Genomic DNA, 26,138 nt, shown 5'->3' with positions numbered 1-26,138 from the left:
TGACATGACAGTCAACAATGTCCCCACAAAGAAGGATAAAAACAACTGAAATATTCTTGATTGCTAACACAAAGTAGATGCGGGAAATATAAGATATGATACTGCTACAAGAAAATACCAAAAAAAGGGAAAAAAAACACCAAAAATAGGAGCGCAAGACAAGAAGTAAAACACTACACACAGGAAAACATCAAAAAATACAAAATAAGTCAGGGTGTGATGTGACAGGTGGTGACAGTTCACCTGCTTTGAGACAAGAGCTATAGTGAAGCTTGGTTGGTTATGGTTTAAAGTCATATTCAAAAATTGCGACAACGACTTTTTACTGTCAACTGAGTTTCGTTTTTTAGTTATTTCTGCTGGTGGATTTTTTCAACGCAAAAAATGTGCCTTGGCTCAAAAAAGGTTGAAAAACACTGGAGTAAACAACCTCAAAGTGCTACAGTGTATTAAAAAAATTAAATATAAAGATAATAAATAAATTAAAAAAATAAATAAAACAGCCAAATAGTTAAAGCTAGAATGCATATATATATATATATATATATATATATATATATATATATATATATATATATATATATATATATATATAAAAAAGGCTTTTTTAAAAAGAAGGGTTTTTAAGCCTTTTTTAAAAGCATCTACAGTCTGTGGTGCCCTCAGGTGGTCAGGGAGAGCGTTCCACCTTTGTCCTTTGAGTTTGGAGGAGGTTAGCCTGTCCGGAGCGGAGGTGTCGTGTGGAGGATTTGCGGGTGAGTAGTTCTTCGAGGTAGAGGTGGGCATTTCCATGGAGGCACAAAAACTTCAACTGTTTTTGGTATCCATCATAACGTATCTACATCTATGATCTTTGTAAGTACAGGCAACAAGTGTCTTGTCGGGCTACATTATACTGAAGACTCAATGCTACAGTGGATGTCTTTAAAGTACCAGTAGAGTGGAAAAACAAGTTGCTTATACACTATATTGCCAAAAGTATTTGGCCACCCATCCAAATGATCAGAATTATGGTGTGGGGTTGTTTTTCAGGAGCTTGGTCCCTTAGTTCCAGTGAAAGGAACTTTGAATGCTCCAGGATACCAAAACATTTTAGGACAATTCCATGCTCCCAACCTTGTGGGAACAGTTTAGAGCGGGCCCCTTCCTCTTCCAACATGACAAGGTCCATAAAGACATGTTTGATAGGGTCTGGTGTGGATGAACTTGACTGGCCTGCACAGAGTCCTGACCTGAACCCGATAGAGCACTTTTGGGATGAATTGGAACGGAGACTGAGAGCCAGGCCTTCTCCACCAACATCAGTGTGTGACCTCACCAATACGCTTTTGGAAGAATGGTGGAAAATTCCTATATACACACTCCGCAACCTTGTGGACAGCCTTTCCAGAAGAGTTGAAGCTGTAATAGCCGCAAAAAGGTGGATCAACATCATATTGAACCCTATGGTTTAGGAATGGGATGGCACTTCAAGTTCATATGTGAGTCAAGGCAGGTTGCCAAATACTTTTGGCAATATAGTGTATATTAAACAAATGCCATGGGTGGATCTACACCTGACATCCACTGTAATGATACCAAGTACAGGAGCGTATCTAGTCAATACTACTATGATTACATCTATATTTTTTATAGTCACAAAATCTTTTTTCCTTATTTAAAAAAATCATATCATGCTTATAAACTCAAGAAATACGTCCCTGAACTTATGACCAATGTATGATCCTGTAACTACTTGGTATCGGATCGATACCTAAATGTGTGGTATCATCCAAAACTAATGTAAAGTATCCAAACAAGAGAAGAATAAGTGATTCTTACATTTTAACAGAAGTGTAGATAGAACATGTTGAAACAGAAAGTAAGCAGATATTAACAGTAAATAAACAAGTGGATTAATAATTAATTTTTACAGCTTGTCCTTTATAATTTTGACAAAATAACAGAATGAGAAATGACACAATGTGTATATAAGGACAACATTGTTCTTCGATTGCAATAATAAACATATGTTTAATGTACCCTATGATTTGTTGTTAAAATAAAGCCATAATGCAATTTTTTTGGGGTCCCCTTTATTTAGAAAAGTATCGAAATACATTTAGGTACCGGTACCATGTTGATGTAGTGTCCATAGGCCTGGGGCCGTTCTGCATGCAAGCAAAAGTTCGACTCCAGGTGTCGTTGAGGAGGGAGGGAGGTCAAAAGCGTCCATTATTGAGGTGTCCTCTGGGTGTCCTCTGCTCCTGTTGTTGCAACGTCAAGGCCTTTCGAGGGAGTCAACTTGTAGATTAGGATTTTTGTTTTTCCGCGAGCAGACATTACAATGGCTTGTCAGTTCTATTCGTCCATGCTGGCCTTCATATCCAATTTTTCCCTTTCAACCAGCTTTTCCATGATGTGATCCATCTTGCGATTCAGTTCAGAAATTTCCCCAGTCTGTGATCCCACAGCCCGGCCCAAACCTTCCATTGCGACGAACAGTCTTTGGGCCCCTTGAGTGGCTGCCATCGTCTTATGAATTTGACGATACACCAGAGTAATGTTTCTGGGGCTATTTTTGGGGCTGAGGTTGCTGAGGTAGTTAAAAAGCTCCTCGGTGGCAAGGCCCCGGGGGTAGATGAGATCCGCCCGGAGTTCCTTAAGGCTCTGGATGCTGTGGGGCTGTCTTGGTTGACAAGACTCTGCAGCATCGCGTGGACATCGGGGGCGGTACCACTGGATTGGCAGACCGGGGTGGTGGTTCCTCTCTTTAAGAAGGGGAACCGGAGGGTGTGTTCTAACTATCGTGGGATCACACTCCTCAGCCTTCCCGGTAAGGTCTATTCAGGTGTACTGGAGAGGAGGCTACGCCGGATAGTCGAACCTCGGATTCAGGAGGAACAGTGTGGTTTTCGTCCTGGTCGTGGAACTGTGGACCAGCTCTATACTCTCGGCAGGGTCCTTGAGGGTGCATGGGAGTTTGCCCAACCAGTCTACATGTGTTTTGTGGACTTGGAGAAGGCATTCGACCGTGTCCCTCGGGAAGTCCTGTGGGGAGTGCTCAGAGAGTATGGGGTATCGGACTGTCTGATTGTGGCAGTTCGCTCCCTGTATGATCAGTGTCAGAGCTTGGTCCGCATTGCCGGTAGTAAGTCGGACACGTTTCCAGTGAGGGTTGGACTCCGCCAAGGCTGCCCTTTGTCACCCATTCTGTTCATAACTTTTATGGACAGAATTTCTAGGCGCAGTCAAGGCGTTGAGGGGATCTGGTTTGGTAGCTGCAGGATTAGGTCTCTGCTTTTTGCAGATGATGTGGTCCTGATGGCTTCATCTGGCCAGGATCTTCAGCTCTCACTGGATCGGTTCGCAGCTGAGTGTGAAGCGACTGGGATGAGAATCAGCACCTCCAAGTCTGAGTCCATGGTTCTCGCCCGAAAAAGGGTGGAGTGCCATCTCCGGGTTGGGGAGGAGATCTTGCCCCAAGTGGAGGAGTTCAAGTACCTCGGAGTCTTGTTCACGAGTGAGGGAAGAGTGGATCGTGAGATCGACAGGCGGATCGGTGCGGCGTCTTCAGTAATGCGGACACTGTATCGATCCGTTGTGGTGAAGAAGGAGCTGAGCCGGAAGGCAAAGCTCTCAATTTACCGGTCGATCTACGTTCCCATCCTCACCTATGGTCATGAGCTTTGGGTTATGACCGAAAGGACAAGATCACGGGTACAAGCGGCCCAAATGAGTTTCCTCCGCCGGGTGGTGGGTCTCTCCCTTAGAGATAGGGTGAGAAGCTCTGTCATCCAGGAGGAGCTCAAAGTAAAGCCGCTGCTCCTCCACATGGAGAGGAGCCAGATGAGGTGGTTCGGGCATCTGGTCAGGATGCCACCCGAACGCCTCCCTAGGGAGGTGTTTAGGGCACGTCCGACTGGTAGGAGGCCGCGGGGAAGACCCAGGACACGTTGGGAAGACTATGTCTCCCGGCTGGCATGGGAACGCCTCGGGGTCCCACAGGAAGAGCTGGACGAAGTGGCTGGGGAGAGGGAAGTCTGGGCTTCCCTGCTTAGGCTGCTGCCCCCGCGACCCGACCTCGGATAAGCGGAAGAAGATGGATAGATGGATGGACCAGAGTAATGCCCAGCCCAATCAGCAGGTGCCCCGCGATCACGGTTCCAAATAGGTAGATGTCTTCCACGTCCTCGATGGAAAGGACTGAGAGGCACATGATTCTCCATTTCTCCCAGGAATCATTCACGTACCACGCAGCCAGGCTCCCCAGAACCTCTTTTCCTCGTCGAAAAGATGTTGTCAATTGAGTCGAGAGTCCGGCTGATCATTTCCGTGTCAGATGTTTGGATATGGAGGACAGCGCAAAGAAAGAGGCTTCAAAAAAGTGTAGACAAGACAAAAACAACGAGAGCAAGCAGGGAGAAGAAGGGAGCGGGAACAAATGCGACCGACCTCACCAGAGGCAAGACAGAAAAAGGTACGACTTATATATTTTTTTCCTTCTTTATTATGCATTTTCGGCCGGTGCGACTTATACTCCGAAAAGTACGGTACATTATGCCACCTGGTTCTCCACACAGAAATCAATTGCAAAGTTTACGGCGAGATCTCTTTACACCTTTTATTCACTTCATGGTTTCGCTCCGCTGAATCTCGCCGAGCTCCTCCACACAGACAAAGGTGGGGGGTGGAAACCCACCAGACCGCAGCGTAGCACAGACTAAGAATGCACAAAGGGAACCTTCGATCGTGTGAGAAGGTGCTGGGGGGGGAAGCAATAACGAGCTGTACAGTTTCCGTTCCGCTGCAAAGCACGGAGGCGAAGGCTGCGTACGGCGCTGGTGAATTCAATGCTTTAAATGGCTGCGTTAAAGCTCCCATGGTTTCAATTGCCAGTGCTGTGCCCTCGCCAGAACAACCCCTTATTTTTATACCGTTTTAAAACAACAACAAAAAACACACCGCCGTTAAAATGACGGGGTCACGCTTCTTCATTTCCAGCCAGCATTTGCAGCCTTTTGTAATCCATTTGCTCCCCTCAAGGTTATTGTTATCAACACGGGAGTAGAGCGGGGAGGAAAAAAAAAAAAAAAAGAAAAAAAAAAAGCTTGCGTGGAGAAAAGTGCAGCCCACCTTCCCTTCAACCCTTTCAGCGGCCGAGCCATTGACTCCTGCCACACCGCTCCCCGCACTAAATGCCATTTAAGCTATTACAAGTTTTCAGCTGAGTACAGCGCTGACCCGGCGGGGCCGCGGAGGACAAAGACGGGGCATTGACGGAGACACTTAGGAAATGCCAGTAGAGGATTGCCACCATTACTTTGTGAAGCTCTTTTTCACCGCGGTGGACGTTATTTTTTTTTTTATTTTTTTTTTGAGGTTTTGACATGGGCGGCGGCGACTGCGGACCATGTTTAGCGAGATGATGGATGCTGTGTACGTCATTGGCATAAATGCAATGGACTCTGTTAGTCCTGCAGCTCAAGAAAATACACTATATTGCCAAAAGTATTTGACTCACATATGAACTTGAAGTGCCATCCCATTCCTGACCCATAGGGTTCAATATGATGTGGGTCCACCTTTTGCAGCTATTACAGCTTCAACTAATCTGGGAAGGCTGTCCACAAGGTTGCGGAGTGCGTTTATAGGAATTTTCCACCATTCTTCCAAAAGGTCACACACTTGATGTTGGTGGAGAAGGCCTGGCTCTCAGTCTCCTTTCTAATTCATCCCAAAAAGTGTTCAGGTCAGGACTCTGTGCAGGCCAGTCAAGTTCATCCACACCAGACTCTGTCATCCATGTCTTTATGGATCTTGCTTTGTGCACTGGTGCACAGTCATGGTGGAAGAGGAAGGGGCTCGCTCCAAACTGTTCCCACAAGGTTGGGAGCATGGAATTGTCCAAAAATGTTTTGGTATCCTGGAGCATTCAAAGTTCATTTTACAGGAAGTAAGGGGCCAAGCCCAACTCTTGGAAAACAACCCCACACCATAATTTGTCCTTTACCAAATTTCACACTCGGCATAATGCAGTCCAGAATGTAGCGTTCTCCTGGCAACCTCCAAACCCAGACTGGTCCATCAGATCGCCAGATGGAAAAGCGTGATTCATCACTCCAGAGAACACGTCTCCACTGCTCTAGAGTTTTTGAGAAAATGAAAGGATTTTAAGTGCGCCTTATCGTCCGAAAAATACGGTGCGTAAACGTTGTTATTGTGAAAATTATAGACAATTGTCAAGAAAATGTGTTCTGTTAAACCACTAATGGTAATGGCAACTGCGAGGCCGGCAGACCTGCAGCGAGGCGGGGCGCGCCGGGGCCGACTCCTAGATGGCGGTGTGGCTGGCGGATCTGCAGCGAGGCCAGGCGCGCCGGGACCGACTCCGAGATGGCGGTGTGGCCGGCGGATCTGCAGCGAGGCCGGGCGCGCTGGGGCCGACTCCGAGATGGCGGTGTGGCCGGCGGATCTGCAGCGAGGCCGGGCGCGCCGGGGCCGACTCCGAGATGGCGGAGAGGAGGCGCGGCCGGCAGCCTTGCAGAGATGCGGGGCACGCCGGGGCCGACTCCGAGATGGCGGTGTGGCCGGCAAATCTGTAGCGAGGCCGGGCACGCCGGGGCCGACTCCGAGATGGCGGTGTGGCCGGCGGATCTGCAGCGAGGCCGGGCACGCCGGGGCCAACTCCGAGATGGCGGTGTGGCCGGCAAATCTGCAGCGAGGCCGGGCACGCCGGGGCCAACTCCGAGATGGCGGTGTGGCCGGCGGATCTGCAGCAAGGCCGGGCGAGCCGGGGCCGACTCCGAGATGGCGGAGAGGAGGCGCGGCCGGCAGCCCTGCAGAGAGGCGGGGCACGCCGGGGCCGACTCCGAGATGGCGGTGTGGCCGGCAAATCTGCAGCGAGGCCGGGCACGCCGGGGCCGACTCCGAGATGGCGGTGTGGCCGGCAAATCTGCAGCGAGGCCGGGCACACCGGGACCGACTCCGAGATGGCGGTGTGGCTGGCGGATCTGCAGCGAGGCCGGGCGCGCCGGGTCCGACTCCGAGATGGCGGAGAGGAGGCGCGGCCGGCAGCCCTGCAGAGAGGCGGGGCACGCCGGGGCCGACTCCGAGATGGCGGTGTGGCCGGCAAATCTGCAGCGAGGCCGGGCACGCCGGGGCCGACTCCGAGATGGCGGTGTGGCCGGCGGATCTGCAGCGAGGCCGGGCGCGCCGGGCCCGACTCCGAGATGGCGGCAAGGAGGCGCGGCCGGCAGACCTGCAGCGAGGCGGGGCACGCCGGGGCCGACTCAGAAATGGTGGAGAGGAGGCGTTGGTCGCCCACCTGGGCGCAATTCTATAATCACCTGGCAGTGTTTAAAAGGGCAGCAGCCAAGAACAACGGAGCAGAAGGAGTTGGAGAGCCAGTAGTACATGCAGCGCGGAAGCGACCGAGAGCAAGACGACGACGACGACGCGTGAGGCTGAAAAGCGAACCGCAGAGCGAGCAGTTGGGAAAAGGAGCTGAAAAGCGACCCGACGACACAGAGGTTTATTGAAAAATAAACAAAATCACGAAACTGCTCGAAGTCATGTCAATTCTTGGTGGTCCATGGAACCCGGAGGGAGGAAGACCTCCACAGCAACTAGTGGTGTTCTTGTCATATTTTTTGCTTTGAAAAATGTTACTGTGAGTAAGTTGCAAACATCACCTGGAACAGTGACGTGCGGTGAGGTTGATGGCTGGTGAGGCACTGACTTCATCACAGTCACATTTACAAACATATGAACCCTAAAGAGTATCTTATTCACCATTTGATTGGCAGCAGTTAACGGGTTATGTTTAAAAGCTCATACCAGCATTCTTCCCTGCTTGCCACTCAGCATCAAGGCTTGGAATTGGGGGTTAAATCACCAAAAATGATTCATGGGCACGGCGCCGCTGCTGCCCACTGCTCCCCTCACCTCCCAGGGGGTGATCAAGGGGATGGGTCAAATGCAGAGGACACATTTCATTACACCTAGTGTGTGTGTGACAATCATTGATACTTTAACTTAACTTTAACTTTACACATACAAACTGTAGCACACAACGTTATTATGGTCTTACCTTTACTTATAAATGAAGTCCATGCGCAGCTCCTTTTGAACAAAAGCATCGATAACTTGTTTATAGAAGTCTTCCTTATCTTTCTGCAGTTTTAAAAGTCTCTCTGTCTCCATGGAGATCTTCCTTTAATTATTACCTCCTGCTTCCATTCAAAGTCCAGTTTAGAAAACTGTTTTATTTTAGATATGTAATCCTCCATGTTAATAGTCCAGGCGAGAGGAAAAAATAAACGATCGCTGCTTGTTGTCACTGGCGCCCTCTATCACCATGAGGCGGGATTACTGCGAGCCTCACACAGTGCGTCTTCGCAGCCGTTTTATGATTGCTCAGCACAAGAAATACGTTACACACATACAGTTGTTGACAAAATACACTGTACATTATATACCTCAGCTAACTAAACTATGGAAATGTATAATATAATTCATATAGCAATACAGTCTCACTGCACAGCAGGCCAGCAGATAGTCGAGTCCGGAATCCATGTTGAGGCACTGAGTGACGTGCCTCAACTGGCTGCTGATCACCGCACCGTCTCTTCTCAGTATTTGAACGGCAAATGTGAAAATTCAGCGATTTTGAATAAAAATAATCTAAAACTGGTGAAGTTAAATGGAAAATAACTTTATAGTATAATCACTGGATACATTTAACAATTTAATTTTTCTTCCCATGTTGGCACGTGAGGCCCCCGCCTCACCTGCCTCAAGTGACTGCATGTCACTGACCTGGAAGTATTTTTCATGTTAGAAGGCACAAGGTAAGGAATCCAGCACTCACGTGTTCGATGAGTTCCCGTATCATGCCGTTCCACTGGCCCTTGTCGTCCTGAGAGCCGTACTTCCCGTCGGGCACCAGCCGGATCTCGTAGGTGAAGCCCAGGACGGTGGCCAGCTCCTTCAGCAGGTCGATACAGAAGCCTTCGAAGCGGTCGTTGCCGGCCAGCGCCTTGTCGGACTTCTTAAGCATGACGTATGGCTCCTCCTGGAACATCAAACGCAAATCAAAATGATTTGAAGCCTAATTGAGGCAAAGGCCTAAAAACATCTGAGACGTCGTTGCAGTTAACAGGTAGCGACGGTGCGTTCAGGTCCCGTATTAAGAACGTTTAAAAGGGTAAGGGCGTTTTCTGATATTGATGGATTAGCAAATGTGGAGGGAAGTCTTTTAAATTGCAAAAGGCGTTTGTTCCCCATTTGCACTCGCCCTGACACGGAGCGAAGTCAGCCTTCCGTCACACCGCCATGCCTTGACCTAAATAGCTGGCTCATTTTCTGGACAGGTAGCTGACACTTCCTTACTAGCCTGTAATATCCTGCCTGGCTGCTCATCATTTGGTCTGTGAAAAAGAAACAAGAAAAAAAAGAGCTTGATTAGGAACAGAATGCGGCGGTAAAACGGAACATGCCTACCACCACGCTGCCTTCATCAAAAAGGAGAGGGACTCCAATGCAGGCGGTGACTAACTGCTGAATGATTTTTCCCTAATTTAGTGCGCATTAGACGGACCTGCAAATGTGCGCGCAAAGCCGTCCGTGAAATGTCTGTGATGGAAACTCATTGCCTTCAGTGGCTAAATATATAACATTTACAAAGTGAAGGTCAGCCTTCACTTTCTACAAACCCCGTTTCCATATAAATTGGGAAATTGTGTTAGATGTAAATATAAACGGAATACAATGATTTGCAAATCCTTTTCAAGCCATATTCAGTTGAATATGCTACAAAGACAACATATTTGATGTTCAAACTCATAAACTTTATTTTTTGTTTGTGAATAATAATTAACTTAGAATTTCATGGCTGCAACACGTGCCAAAGTAGTTGGGAAAGGGCATGTTCACCACTGTGTTACATGGCCTTTCCTTTTAACAACACTCAGTAAAGGTTTGGGAACTGAGGAGACACATTTTTGAAGCTTCTCAGGTGGAATTCTTTCCCATTCTTGCTTGATGTACAGCTTAAGTTGTTCAACAGTCTTCATAATAGGCTTCATAATGCGCCACACATTTTCAATGGGAGACAGATCTGGACTACAGGCAGGCCAGTCTAGTACCCGCACTCTTTTACTATGAAGCCACGCTGATGTAACACGTGGCATGGCATTGTCTTGCTGAAATAAGCAGGGGCGTCCATGGTAACGTTGCTTGGATGGCAACATATGTTGCTCCAAAACCTGTATGTACCTTTCAGCATTAATGGTGCCTTCACAGATGTGTAAGTTACCCATGTCTTGGGCACTAATACACCCCCATACCATCACACATGCTGCCTTTTACACTTTGCGCCTAGAACAATCCGGATGGTTCTTTTCCTTTTTGGTCCGGAGGACACGACGTCCACAGTTTCCAAAAACAATTTGAAATGTGGACTCGTCAGACCACAGAACACTTTTCCACTTTGTATCAGTCCATCTTAGATGAGCTCAGGCCCAGCTATGCCGACGGCATTTCTGGGTGTTGTTGATAAACGGTTTTCGCCTCGCATAGGAGAGTTTTAACTTGCACTTACAGATGTAGCGACCAACTGTAGTTACTGACAGTGGGTTTCTGAAGTGTTCCTGAGCCCATGTGGTGATATCCTTTACACACTGATGTCGCTTGTTGATGCAGTACAGCCTGAGGGATGGAAGGTCACGGGCTTAGCTGCTTACGTGCAGTGATTTCTCCACATTCTCTGAACCCTTTGATGATATTACGGAGCGTAGATGGTGAAATCTCTAAATTCCTTGCAATAGCTGGTTGAGAAAGGTTTTTCTTAAACTGTTCAACAATTTGCTCATGCATTTGTTGACAAAGTGGTGACCCTCGCCCCATCCTTGTTTGTGAATGACTGAGCATTTCATGGAATCTACTTTTATACCCAATCATGGCACCCACCTGTTCCCAATTAGCCTGCACACCTGTGGGATGTTCCAAATAAGTGTTTGATGAGCATTCCTCAACTTTATCAGTATTTATTGCCACCTTTCCCAACTTCGTTGTCACGTGTTGCTGCCATCAAATTCTAAAGTTAATGATTATTTGCAACAACAACAAAAAAGTTTATGAGTTTGAACATCAAATATGTTGTCTTTGTAGCATATTCAACTGAATATGGGTTGGAAATGATTTGCAAATCATTGTATTCCGTTTATATTTACATCTAACACAATTTCCCAACTCATATGGAAACGGGGTTTGTACTTTGACTTATTTAGAAGACTGTTTACAAAGCACTATTTTGAAGTGAAATGGTATAAACACAATGTCACTTTGGCTGTTTACTTGCGTGAAAATGATGTGTTTGCAACTTTATTTGAAAACCGGTCTTACAGTTTCTGTCAACACGTTGAAATGAAGTTAGTTAAAATACCATACACCGACAACTAGTCTTTACAGTTTCACCAGTAGGGTTGCACGATATAGACAATATACAGAATAAACCTGACCTGGGGCAAATTAAGCTTTTCACGCCAGACATTCCATCAATAACTTTTCTTTAAGATGTAAAGTGTATCTGCCATTATGATGTGAAGTGTTCTAATGACAGTAAGTCTTCAACTATACTAAGTCTTTCAATGAGTGAAATCTGCACTTTTGCATGATATACTAGTTACTATGGTAATCTAATTAGTTACTATGGTAATATAATTAGTTACTATGGTCATCTAATTAGCTACTATGGTAATATAATTAGTTACTATGGTCATATAATTTGTTACTATGGTAATATAATTAGCTACTATTGTCATCTAATTAGTAATTATGTTAATCTAGTTAGTTAGTATGGTAATGTATTTAGTTACTATGATAATATAATTAGTTACTATGGTCATCTAATTAGCTACTATGGTAATATAATTAGCTACTATTGTCATCTAATTAGTTACTATGTTAATCTAATTAGTTAATATGATAATATACTTAGTTACTATGGTAATAGAGTTAGAGTGTCCGCCCTGAGATGGGTAGGTTGTGAGTTCAAACCCCGGCCGAGTCATACCAAAGACTATAAAAAAATGGGAGCCATTACCTCCCTGCTTGGCACTCAGCATCAAGGGTTGGAATTGGGGGTTAAATCACCAAAATGATTCCCGGGCGCGGCCACCGCTGCTGCCCACTGCTCCCCTCACCTCCCAGGGGGTGATCAAGGGTGATGGGTCAAATGCAGAGAATAATCTCGCCACACCTAGTGTGTGTGTGTGACAATCATTGCTACTTTAACTTTTAACTTTAATATAGTTAGTTACTATGGTCATTTACTTAGTTACTATGGTCATTTAATTAGTTGCTATGGTAATATAATTGGTTACTATGGTCATATAATTAGTTACTATGGTCATATAATTAGTTACTATGGTAATATAATTAGCTACTATTGTCATCTAATTAGTTACTATGTTAATCTAATTAGTTAATATGGTAATATAATTAGTTACTAACTATGGCCATCTAATTAGTTACTATGGTAATCAAATTAGTTACTATGGCCATCAAATTAGTTACTATGGTCATCTAATGAGTTACTATAGTAATATTGTTAGTTACTATGGTAATCAGATTAGTTACTAAGGTTATCTAATTAGCTACTATGGAAATACAATTAGTTACTATGGCAAACTAATTAGTTACTATAGTAATATAATTAGGTACTTTTGTCATCTAATTAATTACTATGGTAATCGAATTAATTAATATGGTCATCAAATTAGTTACTATGGTAATATAATTAGTTACTATGGTCATCAAATTAGTTACTATGGTAATCTAATTAGTTACTATGGTCAGCTCATGAGTTACTATGGTAATGTAACTAGTTAATATGGTCATCTAATTAGTTACTATGGCAATCAAATTAGTTACGATGGTCATACAATTTGTTTCTATGGTTATCTAATGAGTTACTATCACAATCTAATTAGTTACTATGGTCATATATTTAGTTACTATGGTAATACAATGAGTTACTATTGTCATCTAATTAGTTACTATGGTAATACAATGAGTTACTATTGTCATCTAATTAGTTACTATGGTAATATAATTAGTTACTATTGCCATCTAATTAGTGACTATGGTAATATAATTAGTTACTATGGTAATAAAATTAGGTACTATGGTCATCTAATTAGTTACTATGGTAATCAAATTAGTTACTATGGTCATATAATTAGTTACTATGGTCATCTAATGATTTACTATCATAATCTAATTAGTTACTATGGTAATATAATGAGATACTATTGTCATCTAATGAGTTACTATGGTAATATAATTACTTACTATGATCATCTAATTAGTTACTGTAGTACTGTAGTAGCAAAAAGTACAGTACTAGTCCAATCAAAGTCAATGAGAGCCTCGGAGTGCAAGTTTCCATAGTGTCACTGAACGCACCACAGTACCCCTGGCCCAAAAATAAAGGTCAATATGGAGTTTATTGGCGTAGTTTAGTCACATTTGTCACCTTCCTGTGATTGCATGAGTTGATGTAAACAAAGACTTGTGAGCACACAGATGGTCTCTCCCATAAAGTGCCAGCACTTTGATGATAACTCCGGACCACCTTTATGTTACATTGTGCTAGAAAACCATCAAGCTCCTCCAACCATGCAATTAAGGAAACCTTTTTAAGATAAATATGTAACGAGTACTCCACCATGAAGCGTTTCGGGTGCCAAGCGCAAACTTCGCCCAAGTCGTCCAATTAACTTGATCAAAAAAGTTAGCGTGTTGAGCGAAGTCATTACCATCTGTTTGGAATCTTCCGCTCCTTGCTATTGGACTCAAATCAAAGCGTTTGTAGCAGTCGTCGCAGCATGGGTGTGCATGGCGGCGTGGGGGGAGGGGCCAGGCGGGGGCCCGTGCGGAGACATTACGGGCAATGGAGTGCAAACAATTAATGTAAGGGGAGAAAACACATTAAGTTCCTTAATCTCTTCCACAAAGTTATGACTATAAAGCTGTCAGACGTCTCCTTCCTCGCATCGCCGCCGTCACTTTGCCGCCGTGTCGTTATGCGAAGAGGCGAGATTGATATTAAAGTTGAAGACCCCCCCCCCCACCCCCCCCGCCCCGTCAATTGAAAGTTGATTGTTTTACAACATTGGACTAATGACTGTTGCTATTGAAAATACACTTTAAAAAAATTTGCACTTTACTACAAAACCCAAAAGCAGTGAAATTGTCACGTTGTGTAAATGGTCAATAAATAAAAAATACAATGATTTGCAAATCCTTTTCAACTTATTTTCAATTGAATAGACTGCAAAGACAACATATTTCATGTTCACACTGAGAACGTTTTTTTTTGTTTGTTTTTTAAATAATCATGAACTTTGTTTTAATGGCAGCAACACATTGCAAGAAAGTTGTCACAGGGGCATGTTCACCACTGTGTTACATGGCCTTTCCTTTTAACAACACTCAGTAAATGTTTGGGAACTGAGGACACATTTTTGAAGCTTATCAGGTGGAATTCTTTCCCATTCTTGCTTGATGTACAAACCCCGTTTCCATATGAGTTGGGAAATTGTGTTAGATGTAAATATAAACGGAATACAATGATTTGCAAATCCTTTTCAAGCCATATTCAGTTGAATATGCTACAAAGACAACATATTTGATGTTCAAACTCATAACCATTTTTTTTTTATTGCAAATAATCATAAACTTTATAATTTGATGCCAGCAACACGTGACAAAAAAGTTGTGAAAGGTGGCAATAAATACTGATAAAGTTGAGGAATGCTCATCAAACACTTTTTTGGAACATCCCACAGGTGAACAGGCTAATTGGGAACAGGTGGGTGCCATGATTGGGTATAAAAGTAGATTCCATGAAATGCTCAGTCATTCACAAACAAGGATGGGGCGAGGGTCACCACTTTGTCAACAAATGCGTGAGCAAATTTTTGAACAGTTTAAGAACAACATTTCTCAACCAGCTATTGCAAGGAATTTAGGGATTTCACCATCTACGCTCCGTAATATCATCAAAGGGTTGAGAGAATCTGGAGAAATCACTGCACGTAAGCAGCTAAGCCCGTGACCTTCCATCCCTCAGGCTGTACTGCATCAACAAGCGACATCAGTGTGTAAAGGATATCACCACATGGGCTCAGGAACACTTCAGAAACCCACTGTCAGTAACTACAGTTGGTCGCTACATCTGTAAGTGCAAGTTAAAACTCTCCTATGCAAGGCGAAAACCGTTTATCAACAACACCCAGAAACGCCGTCGGCTTCGCTGGGCCTGAGCTCATCTAAGATGGACTGATACAAAGTGGAAAAGTGTTCTGTCCACATTTCAAATTGTTTTTGGAAACTGTGGACGTGGTGTCCTCCGGACCAAAGAGGAAAAGAACCATCCGGATTGTTCTAGGCGCAAAGTGTAAAAGGCAGCATGTGTGATGGTATGGGGGTGTATTAGTGCCCAAGACATGGGTAACTTACACATCTGTGAAGGCACCATTAATGCTGAAAGGTACATACAGGTTTTGGAGCAACATATGTTGCCATCCATGGACGCCCCTGCTTATTTCAGCAAGACAATGCCAAGCCACGTGTTACATCAATGTGGCTTCATAGTAAAAGAGTGCGGGTACTAGACTGGCCTGCCTGTAGTCCAGACCTGTCTCCCATTGAAAATGTGAAGCCTAAAATAGCAGAAGGGAGACCCCCGGACTGTTGAACAACTTAAGCTGTACATCAAGCAAGAATGGGAAAGAATTCCACCTGAGAAGCTTCAAAAATGTGTCTCCTCAGTTCCCAAACCTTTACTGAGTGTTGTTAAAAGGAAAGGCCATGTAACACAGTGGTGAACATGCCCTTTCCCAACTATTTGTCACGTGTTGCAGCCATGAAATTCTAAGTTAATGATTATTTGCAAAAAAAAAAAATAAAGTTTATGAGTTTGAACATCAAATATGTTGTCTTTGTAGCATATTCAACTGAATATGGCTTGAAAAGGATTTGCAAATCATTGTATTCCGTTTATATTTACATCTAACACAATTTCCCAACTCAGATGGAAACGGGGTTTATACAGCTTAAGTTGTTCAACAGTCCGGGGGTCTCCGTTGTGCTATTTTAGGCTTCATAATGCACCACACATTTTCAATGGGAGACAGGTCTGGACTACAGGCAGGCCAGTCTAGTACCCGCACTCTTTTACTATGAAGCCACGCTGATGTAACACGTGGCTTGGCATTGTCTTGCTGAAATAAGCAGGGGCGTCCATGAAAAAGTTATATGTTGCTCCAAAACCTGTATGTACCTTTCAGCATTAATGGTGCCTTCACAGATGTGTAAGTTACCCATGTCTTGGGCACTAATACACCCCCATACCATCACACATGCTGCCTTTTGAACTTTGCACCTATAACAATCCGGATGGTTCTTTTCCTCTTTGGTCCGGAGGACACAACGTCCACAGTTTCCAAAAACAATTTAAAATGTGGACTAGTCAGATCACTTTTCAACTTTGCATCAGTCCATCTTAGATGAGCTCGGGCCCAGCGAAGCTGGCGGCGTTTATGGGTGTTGTTGACAAATGGCTTTGGCTTTGCATAGGAGAGTTTTAGCTTGCACTTACAGATGTAGCCACAAACTGTAGTTACTGACAGTGGTTTTCTGAAGAGTTACTGAGTGTGGTGATATCCTTTACAAACTGATGTCGCTTTTTGATGCAGTATCGGCTGAGGGATCGACGGTCCGTAATATTATCGCTTACGTGCAGTGATTTCTCCAGAACCTTTTGATGATTTTACAGACCGCAAATGGTGAAATCCCTAAATTCCTTGCAATAGCTGGTTGATAAATGTTGTCCATAAACTGTTGGACAATTTTCTCACGCATTTGTTGACAAAGTGGTGACCCTCGCCCCATCCTTGTTTGTGAATGACTGAGCATTTCATGGAATCTACTTTTATACCCAATCATGGCACCCACCTGTTCCCAATTAGCCTGTTCACTTGTGGGATGTTCCAAATAAGTGTTTGATGAGCATTCTTCAGTCTTTTTTGCCACTTGTGCCAGCTTTTTTGAAATATGTTGCAGTCATCACATTCGAAATGAGCTAATATTTGCAAAAAATAACAAAGTTTACCAGTTTGAACGTTAAATATCTTGTCTTTGCAGTCTATTCAATTGAATATAAGTTGAAAAGGATTTGCAAATCATTGTATTCTGTTTTTATTTACCATTTACACAACGTGACAACTTCACTGCTTTTGGGTTTTGTACAACCCAACTTTTATAGCACATTTCCACGTGATCTCTTGGAGTCAACACAGGCGACAGCTGATAGGCACTAATTGTTCAGCGCCTCGACCCCCCGCTTGTTGTAATTGCGTTGTTGAGGTCAGGCATAATGACAGTGTTTATCATGCTAAGTAGATCTGTCCGAAAGAGGACACGCGTGTCAGCTCCTCCCTCATTGCGTCTGAAAGAGCCAGGCATCCACCTTTTAAGCACACAGACACACAAAGATGCCACGCTAACAAGAGGGATTGCTGCGTTCTTTTAGGCAGAACATCTACCGTATTTTCCGCACCATAAGGCGCCCTGGGTTATAAGCCGCGCCTTCAATGAACGGCATATTTCAAAACTTTGTCCACCTATAAGCCGCCCGGTGTTGTAAGCTGCATCTAACTGCGCTAAAGGAATGTCAAAAAAACAGTCAGATAGGTCAGTCAAACTTTAATAATATATTAAAAACCAGCGTTCTAACAACTCTGTGTCCGAATTAAAAAGTTGGGCGAATACGGGATCCAAAATGGCCGGCTCCGTCTCGTCGAAGTCATCGGAGTCAGTGTTGCTGTTGTTGTCCAGCAGTTCTGTGAATCCTGCCTTCCGGAAAGCTCGGACCACAGTTGTGACCGAAATATCCGCCCAGGCATTTACGATCCACTGGCAGATGTTGGCGTATGTCGTCCGGCGCTGTCTCCCTGTCTTAGTGAAGGTGTGTTCGCCTTCGGTCATCCATTGTTCCCACGCCGTTCGCAGTCGTGCTTTAAATGCCCTGTTGACACCAATATCGAGCGGTTGGAGTTCTTTGGTTAATCCACCCGGAATGACGGCGAGTGTTGTATTTGTGTGCTTCACTTGTTTTTTGACACCATCTGTGATGTGGGCGCGCATGGAGTCGTATATCAACATGGACGGAGCTGCGTGAAAAAAGCAGGAAATGAAACGTAATACCCGCGCGCTTCTTCTTCTACGGGGGCGGGTGGTTGCTTACCGTAGAAGAAGAAGCGCTTCCTCTTCTACGGGGGCGGGTGCTTACCTTGGCAGTTGCTTACCATAGAAGAAGAAGCGCTTCCTCTTCTACGGGGAAAAAAGATGGCGGCTGTTTACCGTAGTTGCGAGACCGAAACTTTATGAAAATAAATATTTATATTAATCCATATATAAGGCGCACCGGGTTATAAGCCGCACTGTCAGATTTTGTGAACATTTGTGGTTTTTAGGTGCGGCTTATAGTGCGGAAAATACGGTAATTATGTATAAAGTTACAGGTGGGTGCCATGATTGGGTATAAAAGTAGATTCCATGAAATGCTCAGTCATTCACAAACAAGGATGGGGCGAGGGTCACCACTTTGTCAACAAATGCGTGAGCAAATTGTTGAACAGTTTAAGAACGACATTTCTCAACCAGCTATTGCAAGGAATTTAGGGATTTCACCATCTACGGTCTGTAATATCATCAAAGGGTTCAGAGAATCACTGCGACCTCGGATAAGCGGAAGAAGATGGATATGTGTAATTATAACTATTGCTCCACCTTGATGGCACCTAAAGACCAACTTGGCACAGAGTAGACTTGACTGGTACAAGATAGAAAAGTGCAGTTTTGGTGTGGGTGGTCAATGACTGGGGACTTACCAGGATGGTGGTGATGACAAGGGAGCGGTTGGCCAGGGAATCTGTGATATTCATCCCTTTTCGCTTGGACACTTCTGAGATGTTGAGGCCTCCCGACACACTCCACTTCCCGACCTGCGGACGATGAACAGCGTAAGGCGGTGTGTCCTCGGCGTGGACGGTGACCTCAGCCAGAACTGAACGCATACGTAGCCTCCCCTCAGCATTACATGATTACCTGGCACGGCTTACACTACTACGCCGTATTGGAAAGGCGGGGAGTACTTACGTGGACATATATTTATGAATAAGGGCTCACTGAAAATAAAAAAAAAATCAAATTGGCACTCTCTAGGACAAAGGTTCTTAACCTTTTTGACTTCAGGGCCCAAATTTTCCACTATGGAGGGACCCAAATATTAACATTGAATTAGTAATCTTACAAGCAATTGTAATTGTATTCAATAATTATATCTAACCTACTTACAGTTTACAACCTTGTCAAATGATATGAAAACGTGTTAATCACAAAGATGATCATTTAACACAAATCAGGCTGATTAGAAAAATAAGAACCGTATTTTCTGGACCATAGGGCACACCGAAATATTAAGTTAAAGTACCAATGATTGTCACACACACACTAGGTGTGGCAAAGTTATTCTCTGCATTTGACCCATCACCCTTGATCACCCCCTGGGAGGTGAGGGGAGCAGTGAGCAGCAGCGGTGGCCGCGCCCGGCAATCAATTTTTGGCGATTTAACCCCCAATTCCAACCCTTGATGCTGAGTGCTAAGCAGGGAGGTAATGGGTCACATTTATATAGTCTTTGGTATGACTATAAGGCGCACTGATGATGAGCGGGGTCTTGTCAGGTCTATTTTCATACAAAAAGTGTCATTTTATTTTTTTTAATTATTATTAGAGATGTCCGATAATATCGGTGTGCCGATAATATCGATTTGCGTGCGATAAATGCTTTAAAATGTAATATCAGAAATTATCAGTATAGAATTCAAAAGTATCGGTATCAGTTTCAAAAAGTACAATTTATGACTTTTTAAAACGTCACTTTGTACACGGACGTAGGGAGAAGTACAGAAAGCCAATAAACCTTAAAGGCACTGCCTTTGCGCGCCGGCCCAGCCACTTAATATCTACGGCTTTTTCTCACACACAAGTGAATGCGATGCATAATGGCCGTATAAACAACTTTAACACTGTAACAAATATGCGCCACACTGTGAACTCACACCAAATAAGAATGACAAACACATTTCGGGAGAACATCCGCACCGTAACACAACATAAACACAACAGAACAAATACCCAGAACCCCTTGCAGCATTAACTCTTCCGGGACGCTACAATATACACCCCCTGCTACCCCCCTCCCCCCACCCCAACCTCCATGTCCCAAATTCCAAGCTGCTGTTTTGAGGCATGTTAAAAAAAATAATGCACTTTGTGACTTCAATAATAAATATGGCAGTGCCATGTTGGCACTTTTTTCCCCATAACTTGAGTTGATTTATTTTGGAAAACCTTGTTACATTGTTTAATGCATCCAGCGGGGCATCACAACAAAACTCGGCATAATAATGTGTTAATTACACGACTGTATACATCGGTATCGGTTGATATCAGAATCGGTAATTAAGACAATATGGGGACATAGGATATCAAAAAAGCCATTATCGGACATCTCTTATTATTATTAGTGACAATCTACAATGTAAATAGTCATGAAAATAAAGAAAACCCATTGAATGAGAAGGTGTGTCCAAACTTTTGGCCTATATCAAAATTCTCTGATGGCTCCGATGCGGAACTTCCTGCTCTCGCAACTCAAAACTTGTGATTGGATGCTCACTTGTGTGAGTCACAAGTGAGTATCCAATCACAGGAGGCGTGAAAGTCACGTTCAACATAGAAGGGTGACTGTCAACTCGTGATCCGATTGGCTATCACGGCTGTCTATCAACTGTAAGTGCCCCGTTTGTGGATTCAGCAGAATAGAATAGACCCGCTCATCGGCAGTGCGCCCTATAATCCGGTGCGCCCTATGGTCCGGAAAATACGGTAGATTTTCTTCTTTAATGCCTGCCGATCGACCAACACATCCTCTGTGATTTGAGTTTTTTCTTGCCCTGATGTGGGATCTGAGCCGCCGAGGATGTCGTTGTGGCTTGTGCAGCCCTTTGAGACACTTGTGATTAAGGGCTATATAAATAAACTTTGATTGATGATTGACTGATTGGCAGATTCCATGCAGTGCTGGCAACAATTTAACTGAATTCTGATTGGAAAAAAGCTTTAACATCAAAACAGCAACACCGGAGCCTAATCTGACATGAATACTTTCATATATTTAGGGAAAGTAAATGAAAAAGAGTCCATGGTTCTCGCCCGGAAAAGGGTGGAGTGCCATCTCCGGGTTGGGGGAGGAGACCTTGCCCCAAGTGGAGGAGTTCAAGTACCTCGGAGTCTTGTTCACGGGTGAGGGAAGAGTGGATCGTGAGATCGACAGGCGGATCGGTGCGGCGTCTTCAGTAATGCGGACGCTGTATCGATCCGTTGTGGTGAAGAAGGAGCTGAGCCGGAAGGCAAAGCTCTCAATTTACCGGTCGATCTACGTTCCCATCCTCACCTATGGTCATGAGCTTTGGGTTATGACCGAAAGGACAAGATCACGGGTACAAGCGGCCGAAATGAGTTTCCTCCGCCGGGTGGCGGGGCTCTCCCTTAGAGATAGGGTGAGAAGCTCTGTCATCCGGGAGGAGCTCAAAGTAAAGCCGCTGCTCCTCCGCATCGAGAGGAGCCAGATGAGGTGGTTCGGGCATCTGGTCAGGATGCCACCCGAACGCCTCCCTTCGGGAGGGGTTTAGGGCACGTTCGACCGGTAGGAGGCCACGGGGAAGACCCAGGACACGTTGGGTAGACTATGTCTCCCGGCTGGCCTGGGAACGCCTCGGGATCCCCCGGGAGGAGCTGGACGAAGTGGCTGGGGAGAGGGAAGTCTGAGCTTCCCTGCTTAGGCTGCTGCCCCCGCGACCTGACCTCGGATAAGCTGAACTGTGTACTTGTATTGTTTGTCCGGGTGGAGGTCCTGCTTTGGAAATAGTTTGTACCCCTTTCAGACATTGCATCTAGTTCCCATTAAAACATTCACATGTTGCACAATGAGATGTAAGCAGGGGATCATGTGTACATTCCTGCAACTTCCTGTTTGTAAAACATATATTTTTATTAGTATTTATCTAATATACTAGCAGCATTCCATGATTAATATTTATAAATTAAGATTCCTAATAAATGACACTAGAATAAGCACACATTTGATTGGTAAATCATAGTGTAACGACCTGGAATGACACTTTATGTGTGGTGTTGGAGTTGTCCGACTTTTTGTGTGGCTGTAAACGCATCACTGGCTAAGTGCCATATGTGTTGGCGCAAGTGAGAAAGAGCGAGCGGCTGCTGTTGATATAACAAAGTTGCTTTTGGTCTGGTTTGGACCGCAGAAAATGACCAGTTTTGCTAGATATCATTTTTTTTACTAATGTTTTGGTGATGTGTTTATGGCCGACAATAAAGAGTTTTGATGGATGGAATTCATGTCCTCAAAGCGTCTCGACAGGCCTTACAATATTTGAACAATGATGACGAAAACGGTTTTCTCTGTCGTGTCGGAAATTGTTATGCGCTTATTTCTTTTATTTGATTTTGTGCGTGGCATAGATTTGCCGTGCGCAGAGGACGCTTGAGCAGTGCGCAATTGCACAGGCGCGCACTTTAGAGGGAACATTGGATGGATGGATGAACTGTTATCAATTTATGATCATGATTTATGTTAGGCCAGCAGAAAAAGGCCTAACTGGCCCCACCACTGCTATCTGCATGGTAACACCAATGCTGCGTCAGTGCATCCAGCACAGGTCTCTCTCTCTCTCAAGTCAATTGACTCAATATTTGACAGCAGAAAGACGCTTTGACAAAACAACCAAACCCTGTGCAAAGATTGCCAGCTGCATTAGATTTATGGCATTTCCACTTGCCTTTTCAATATGATAAAAGTTATTCATTGAACAGGGTCTCTGCAGGTTTTAACAAGTCACATTTAAGACTTTTGTAAGACTTTTGTAAGACCAGAAGTTATAGACACAGATGTGTGAGAAGCCCTGAATAGCATTAGCCCAAACAGTCCCGCTGCTGTCGCTAACAATCTGCACTTGCAAGCCTCATCCCCCACTTTTCCAGCTGCCTGTTTCGCTACAAACGCTTGGCTTTTAATATTCACCGGGGTCCTTCCTCGTTTGGCGTGGCACAAAAAGTGCGGAAACAGACCGCTGCTTAATCTGGCAGGATGCCCAAAGCTAAGTGTTAGCTTGCTGCTGGTTGTCTCATTGTTGTGAGGAATAAAATATATAGAACCAGCGTCCTCTGCAGTGGACATTGTAATATTTAGTACGTAATGTCATTTTACGGTTTCTGAAATGATTTCTAATTGTAGCAAATTACATATAGCGCAAACTTCCATCCATCCATCCATTTCCTACCGCTTGTCCCTTTGGGGTTGCGGGGGGTGCCGGAGCCTATCTCAGCTGCATACGGAAACTACGGTAGATTTTCTTCTTTAATGCCTGCTGATCGACCAACACATCCTCTGTGATTGAGTTTTTTCTTGCCCTGATGTGGGATCTGAGCCGCCGAGGATCTCGTTGTGGCTTGTGCAGCCCTTTGAGACACTTGTGATCAAGGGCTATATAAATGAACTTTGATTGATGATTGACTGATTGGCAGATTTCATGCAGCGCTGGCAACCATTTAACTGAATTCTGATTGGACAAAAGCTTTAACATCAAAACAGCAACACTGGAGCCTAATCTGACATGGAGAATATGATGAATACTTTCATATATTTAGGGAAAGTACATTAAAAAGAGTCCATGGTTCTCGCCCGGAAAAGGGTGGAATGCCATATCCGGGTTGGGGGAGGAGATCTTGCCCCAAGTGGAGGAGTTCAAGTACCTCGGAGTCTTGTTCACGAGTGAGGGAAGAGTGGATGGTGAGATCGACAGGCAGATCGATGCGGCGTCTTCAGTAATGCGGACGCTGTATCGATCCGTTGTGGTGAAGAAGGAGCTGAGCCGGAAGGCAAAGCTCTCAATTTACCGGTCGATCTACGTTCCCATCCTCACCTATGGTCATGAGCTTTGGGAGATGCCAGCCACCCCACCTCATCGCAGGGCCAACACAGATAGACAGACAACATTCACACACCTACCCTGTGGCCTAGTGGTTAGAGTGTCCGCCCTGAGATGGGTAGGTTGTGAGTTCAAACCCTGGCCGAGTCATACCAAAGACTATAAAAATGGGACCCATTCCCTCCCTGCTTGGCACTCAGCATCGAGGGTTGGAATTGGGGGTTAAATCACCAAAAATGATTCCCGGGCGTGGTCACCTTATCTCCCAGGGGGTGATCAAGGGTGATGGGTCAAAGGTGTCATGATCCGATGTCTGGATCATGTTTTTGTTATGTTCTGTTAGTTTTAGACTCCATTGTTCCTGTTTTTGTGCGCACCCTTGTTTGTTATAGTTACCATGGCGACTTATAATTTTCACCTGCCTCTGGTGTTCGGGACATGCACTTGTTTCCAATCAAGAGACATGATTTAAGCCCACCTTTGGGTCAGTCGTTCTGGCGTCATTATTGGTTTCATGCCACAGTTTCATGTTGTGCTATGCCATAGTTCATGTTAGTTGTTTCATGCCACAGTAAGTCTTGTTTGTTCTATGTCCATAGTTCATGCTATGTGTTAGCGTCTATGTTTCCTGCGTTAAGTTTTTTTTTTGGTCTTTAGCCTCTCGTGCGAACGGCACACTTTTCTTTTGTTTTGGTTCCTGTCCTTTCTGATGTTTAGGATTAAGTGATTATTAGGGACCGCAATGTCCCTTTGGGACAGAGGACCCTATTGTAATTGTAAGGTTTTATTATTATTATTATTATGACCCCCCTTAACATGCTTCAAAACTCACCATATTTGACACACACATCAGGACTGGCAAAAATTGCCATTTAATAAAAAAAACAAACCCCAAAACTCAAAATTGCGCTCTAGCGCCTCCTAGGAAAAAACACATACAAAACTGCTTGTAACTTCCGGTGGGAATGTCGTAGAGACATGAACCTAAAAACCTCTATGTAAGTCTAATTTAGACCTAGATTTCATACTTTGACATTCTTCAGCAAAAATCAACAGGAAGTTGGCAATTCCCCCTTCAAAACAAAAGTTTAGTAAAAACAGTCACTTTTGCACCTGAGCTGTAATTTGACCCCTTTAACATGCTTCAAAACTCACCAAACTGGACACACACACCAGGACTGGCAAAAATTGCGATCTAATAAAAAAAAAAACCAACCCCAAAACTCAAAATTGCACTCTAGCACCCCCTAGGAAGAAAACACAGACAAAACTGCTTGTAACTTCCGGTAGGAATGTCGTAAAGACATCCATCCATTCATCTTCTTCCACTTATCCGAGGTCGGGTCGCGGGGGCAGCAGCCTAAGCAGGGAAGCCCAGACTTCCCTCTCCCCAGCCACTTCGTCCAGCTCTTCCTGTGGGACCCCGAGGCGTTCCCAGGCCAGCCGGGAGACATAGTCTTCCCAACGTGTCCTGGGTCTTCCCCGCGGCCTCCTACCGGTCGGACGTGCCCTGAACACCTCCCTAGGGAGGCGTTCGGGTGGCATCCTGACCAGATGCCCGAACCACCTCATCTGGCTCCTCTCGATGTGGAGGAGCAGCGGCGACATGAAACTAAAACCTCTATGTACGTTTGATTTAGACCTAGATTTAATACTTTGACATCCTTCAGCAAAAGTAAACAGGAAATTGGCAATTCTCCCTTCAAAACAAAAGTTTAGTAAAAACAGTCACTTTTGCCTCTTTGAGCTGTAATTTGACCCCCTAAACATGCTTCCAAACTCACCAAACTGGACACACACATCAGGACTGGCAACAATTGCGATCTAATAAAAAACCCAACCCCAAAACTCAAAATTACGCTCTAGCGCCCACTAGAAAGAAAACACAGACACAACTGCTCTATGTCGGTCTCACTTAGACCTACATTACGTTCATTGACAACCCCCAGGGTTGTCAATGAAATCTAGGTCTGACTTAGACCTAGATTTCATACTTTGACATCCTTCAGC

General features: G+C 44.5%; 1 protein-coding gene across 1 annotated transcript in view; it reads right to left on the bottom strand.

Annotated features, from left to right (window-relative positions):
• Window positions 1-26,138, bottom strand: part of grik3 (glutamate ionotropic receptor kainate type subunit 3) — a 319,970-nt gene that overhangs the window by 49,863 nt on the left and 243,969 nt on the right. Inside the window, exons 9-10 of the mRNA XM_061958806.2 lie at window positions 18,942-19,055; window positions 8,852-9,055 (exon numbers count right to left, since the gene is read on the bottom strand). Coding sequence (XP_061814790.1) covers window positions 8,852-9,055; window positions 18,942-19,055 — 318 coding nt within the window. The remainder of the gene's footprint in view (window positions 1-8,851; window positions 9,056-18,941; window positions 19,056-26,138) is intronic.

This window comes from Nerophis lumbriciformis, linkage group LG04, assembly GCF_033978685.3.
Source record: "Nerophis lumbriciformis linkage group LG04, RoL_Nlum_v2.1, whole genome shotgun sequence".
NCBI lineage: Eukaryota > Metazoa > Chordata > Actinopteri > Syngnathiformes > Syngnathidae > Nerophis > Nerophis lumbriciformis.
This window is presented reverse-complemented; position numbering and strand designations above follow the sequence as displayed.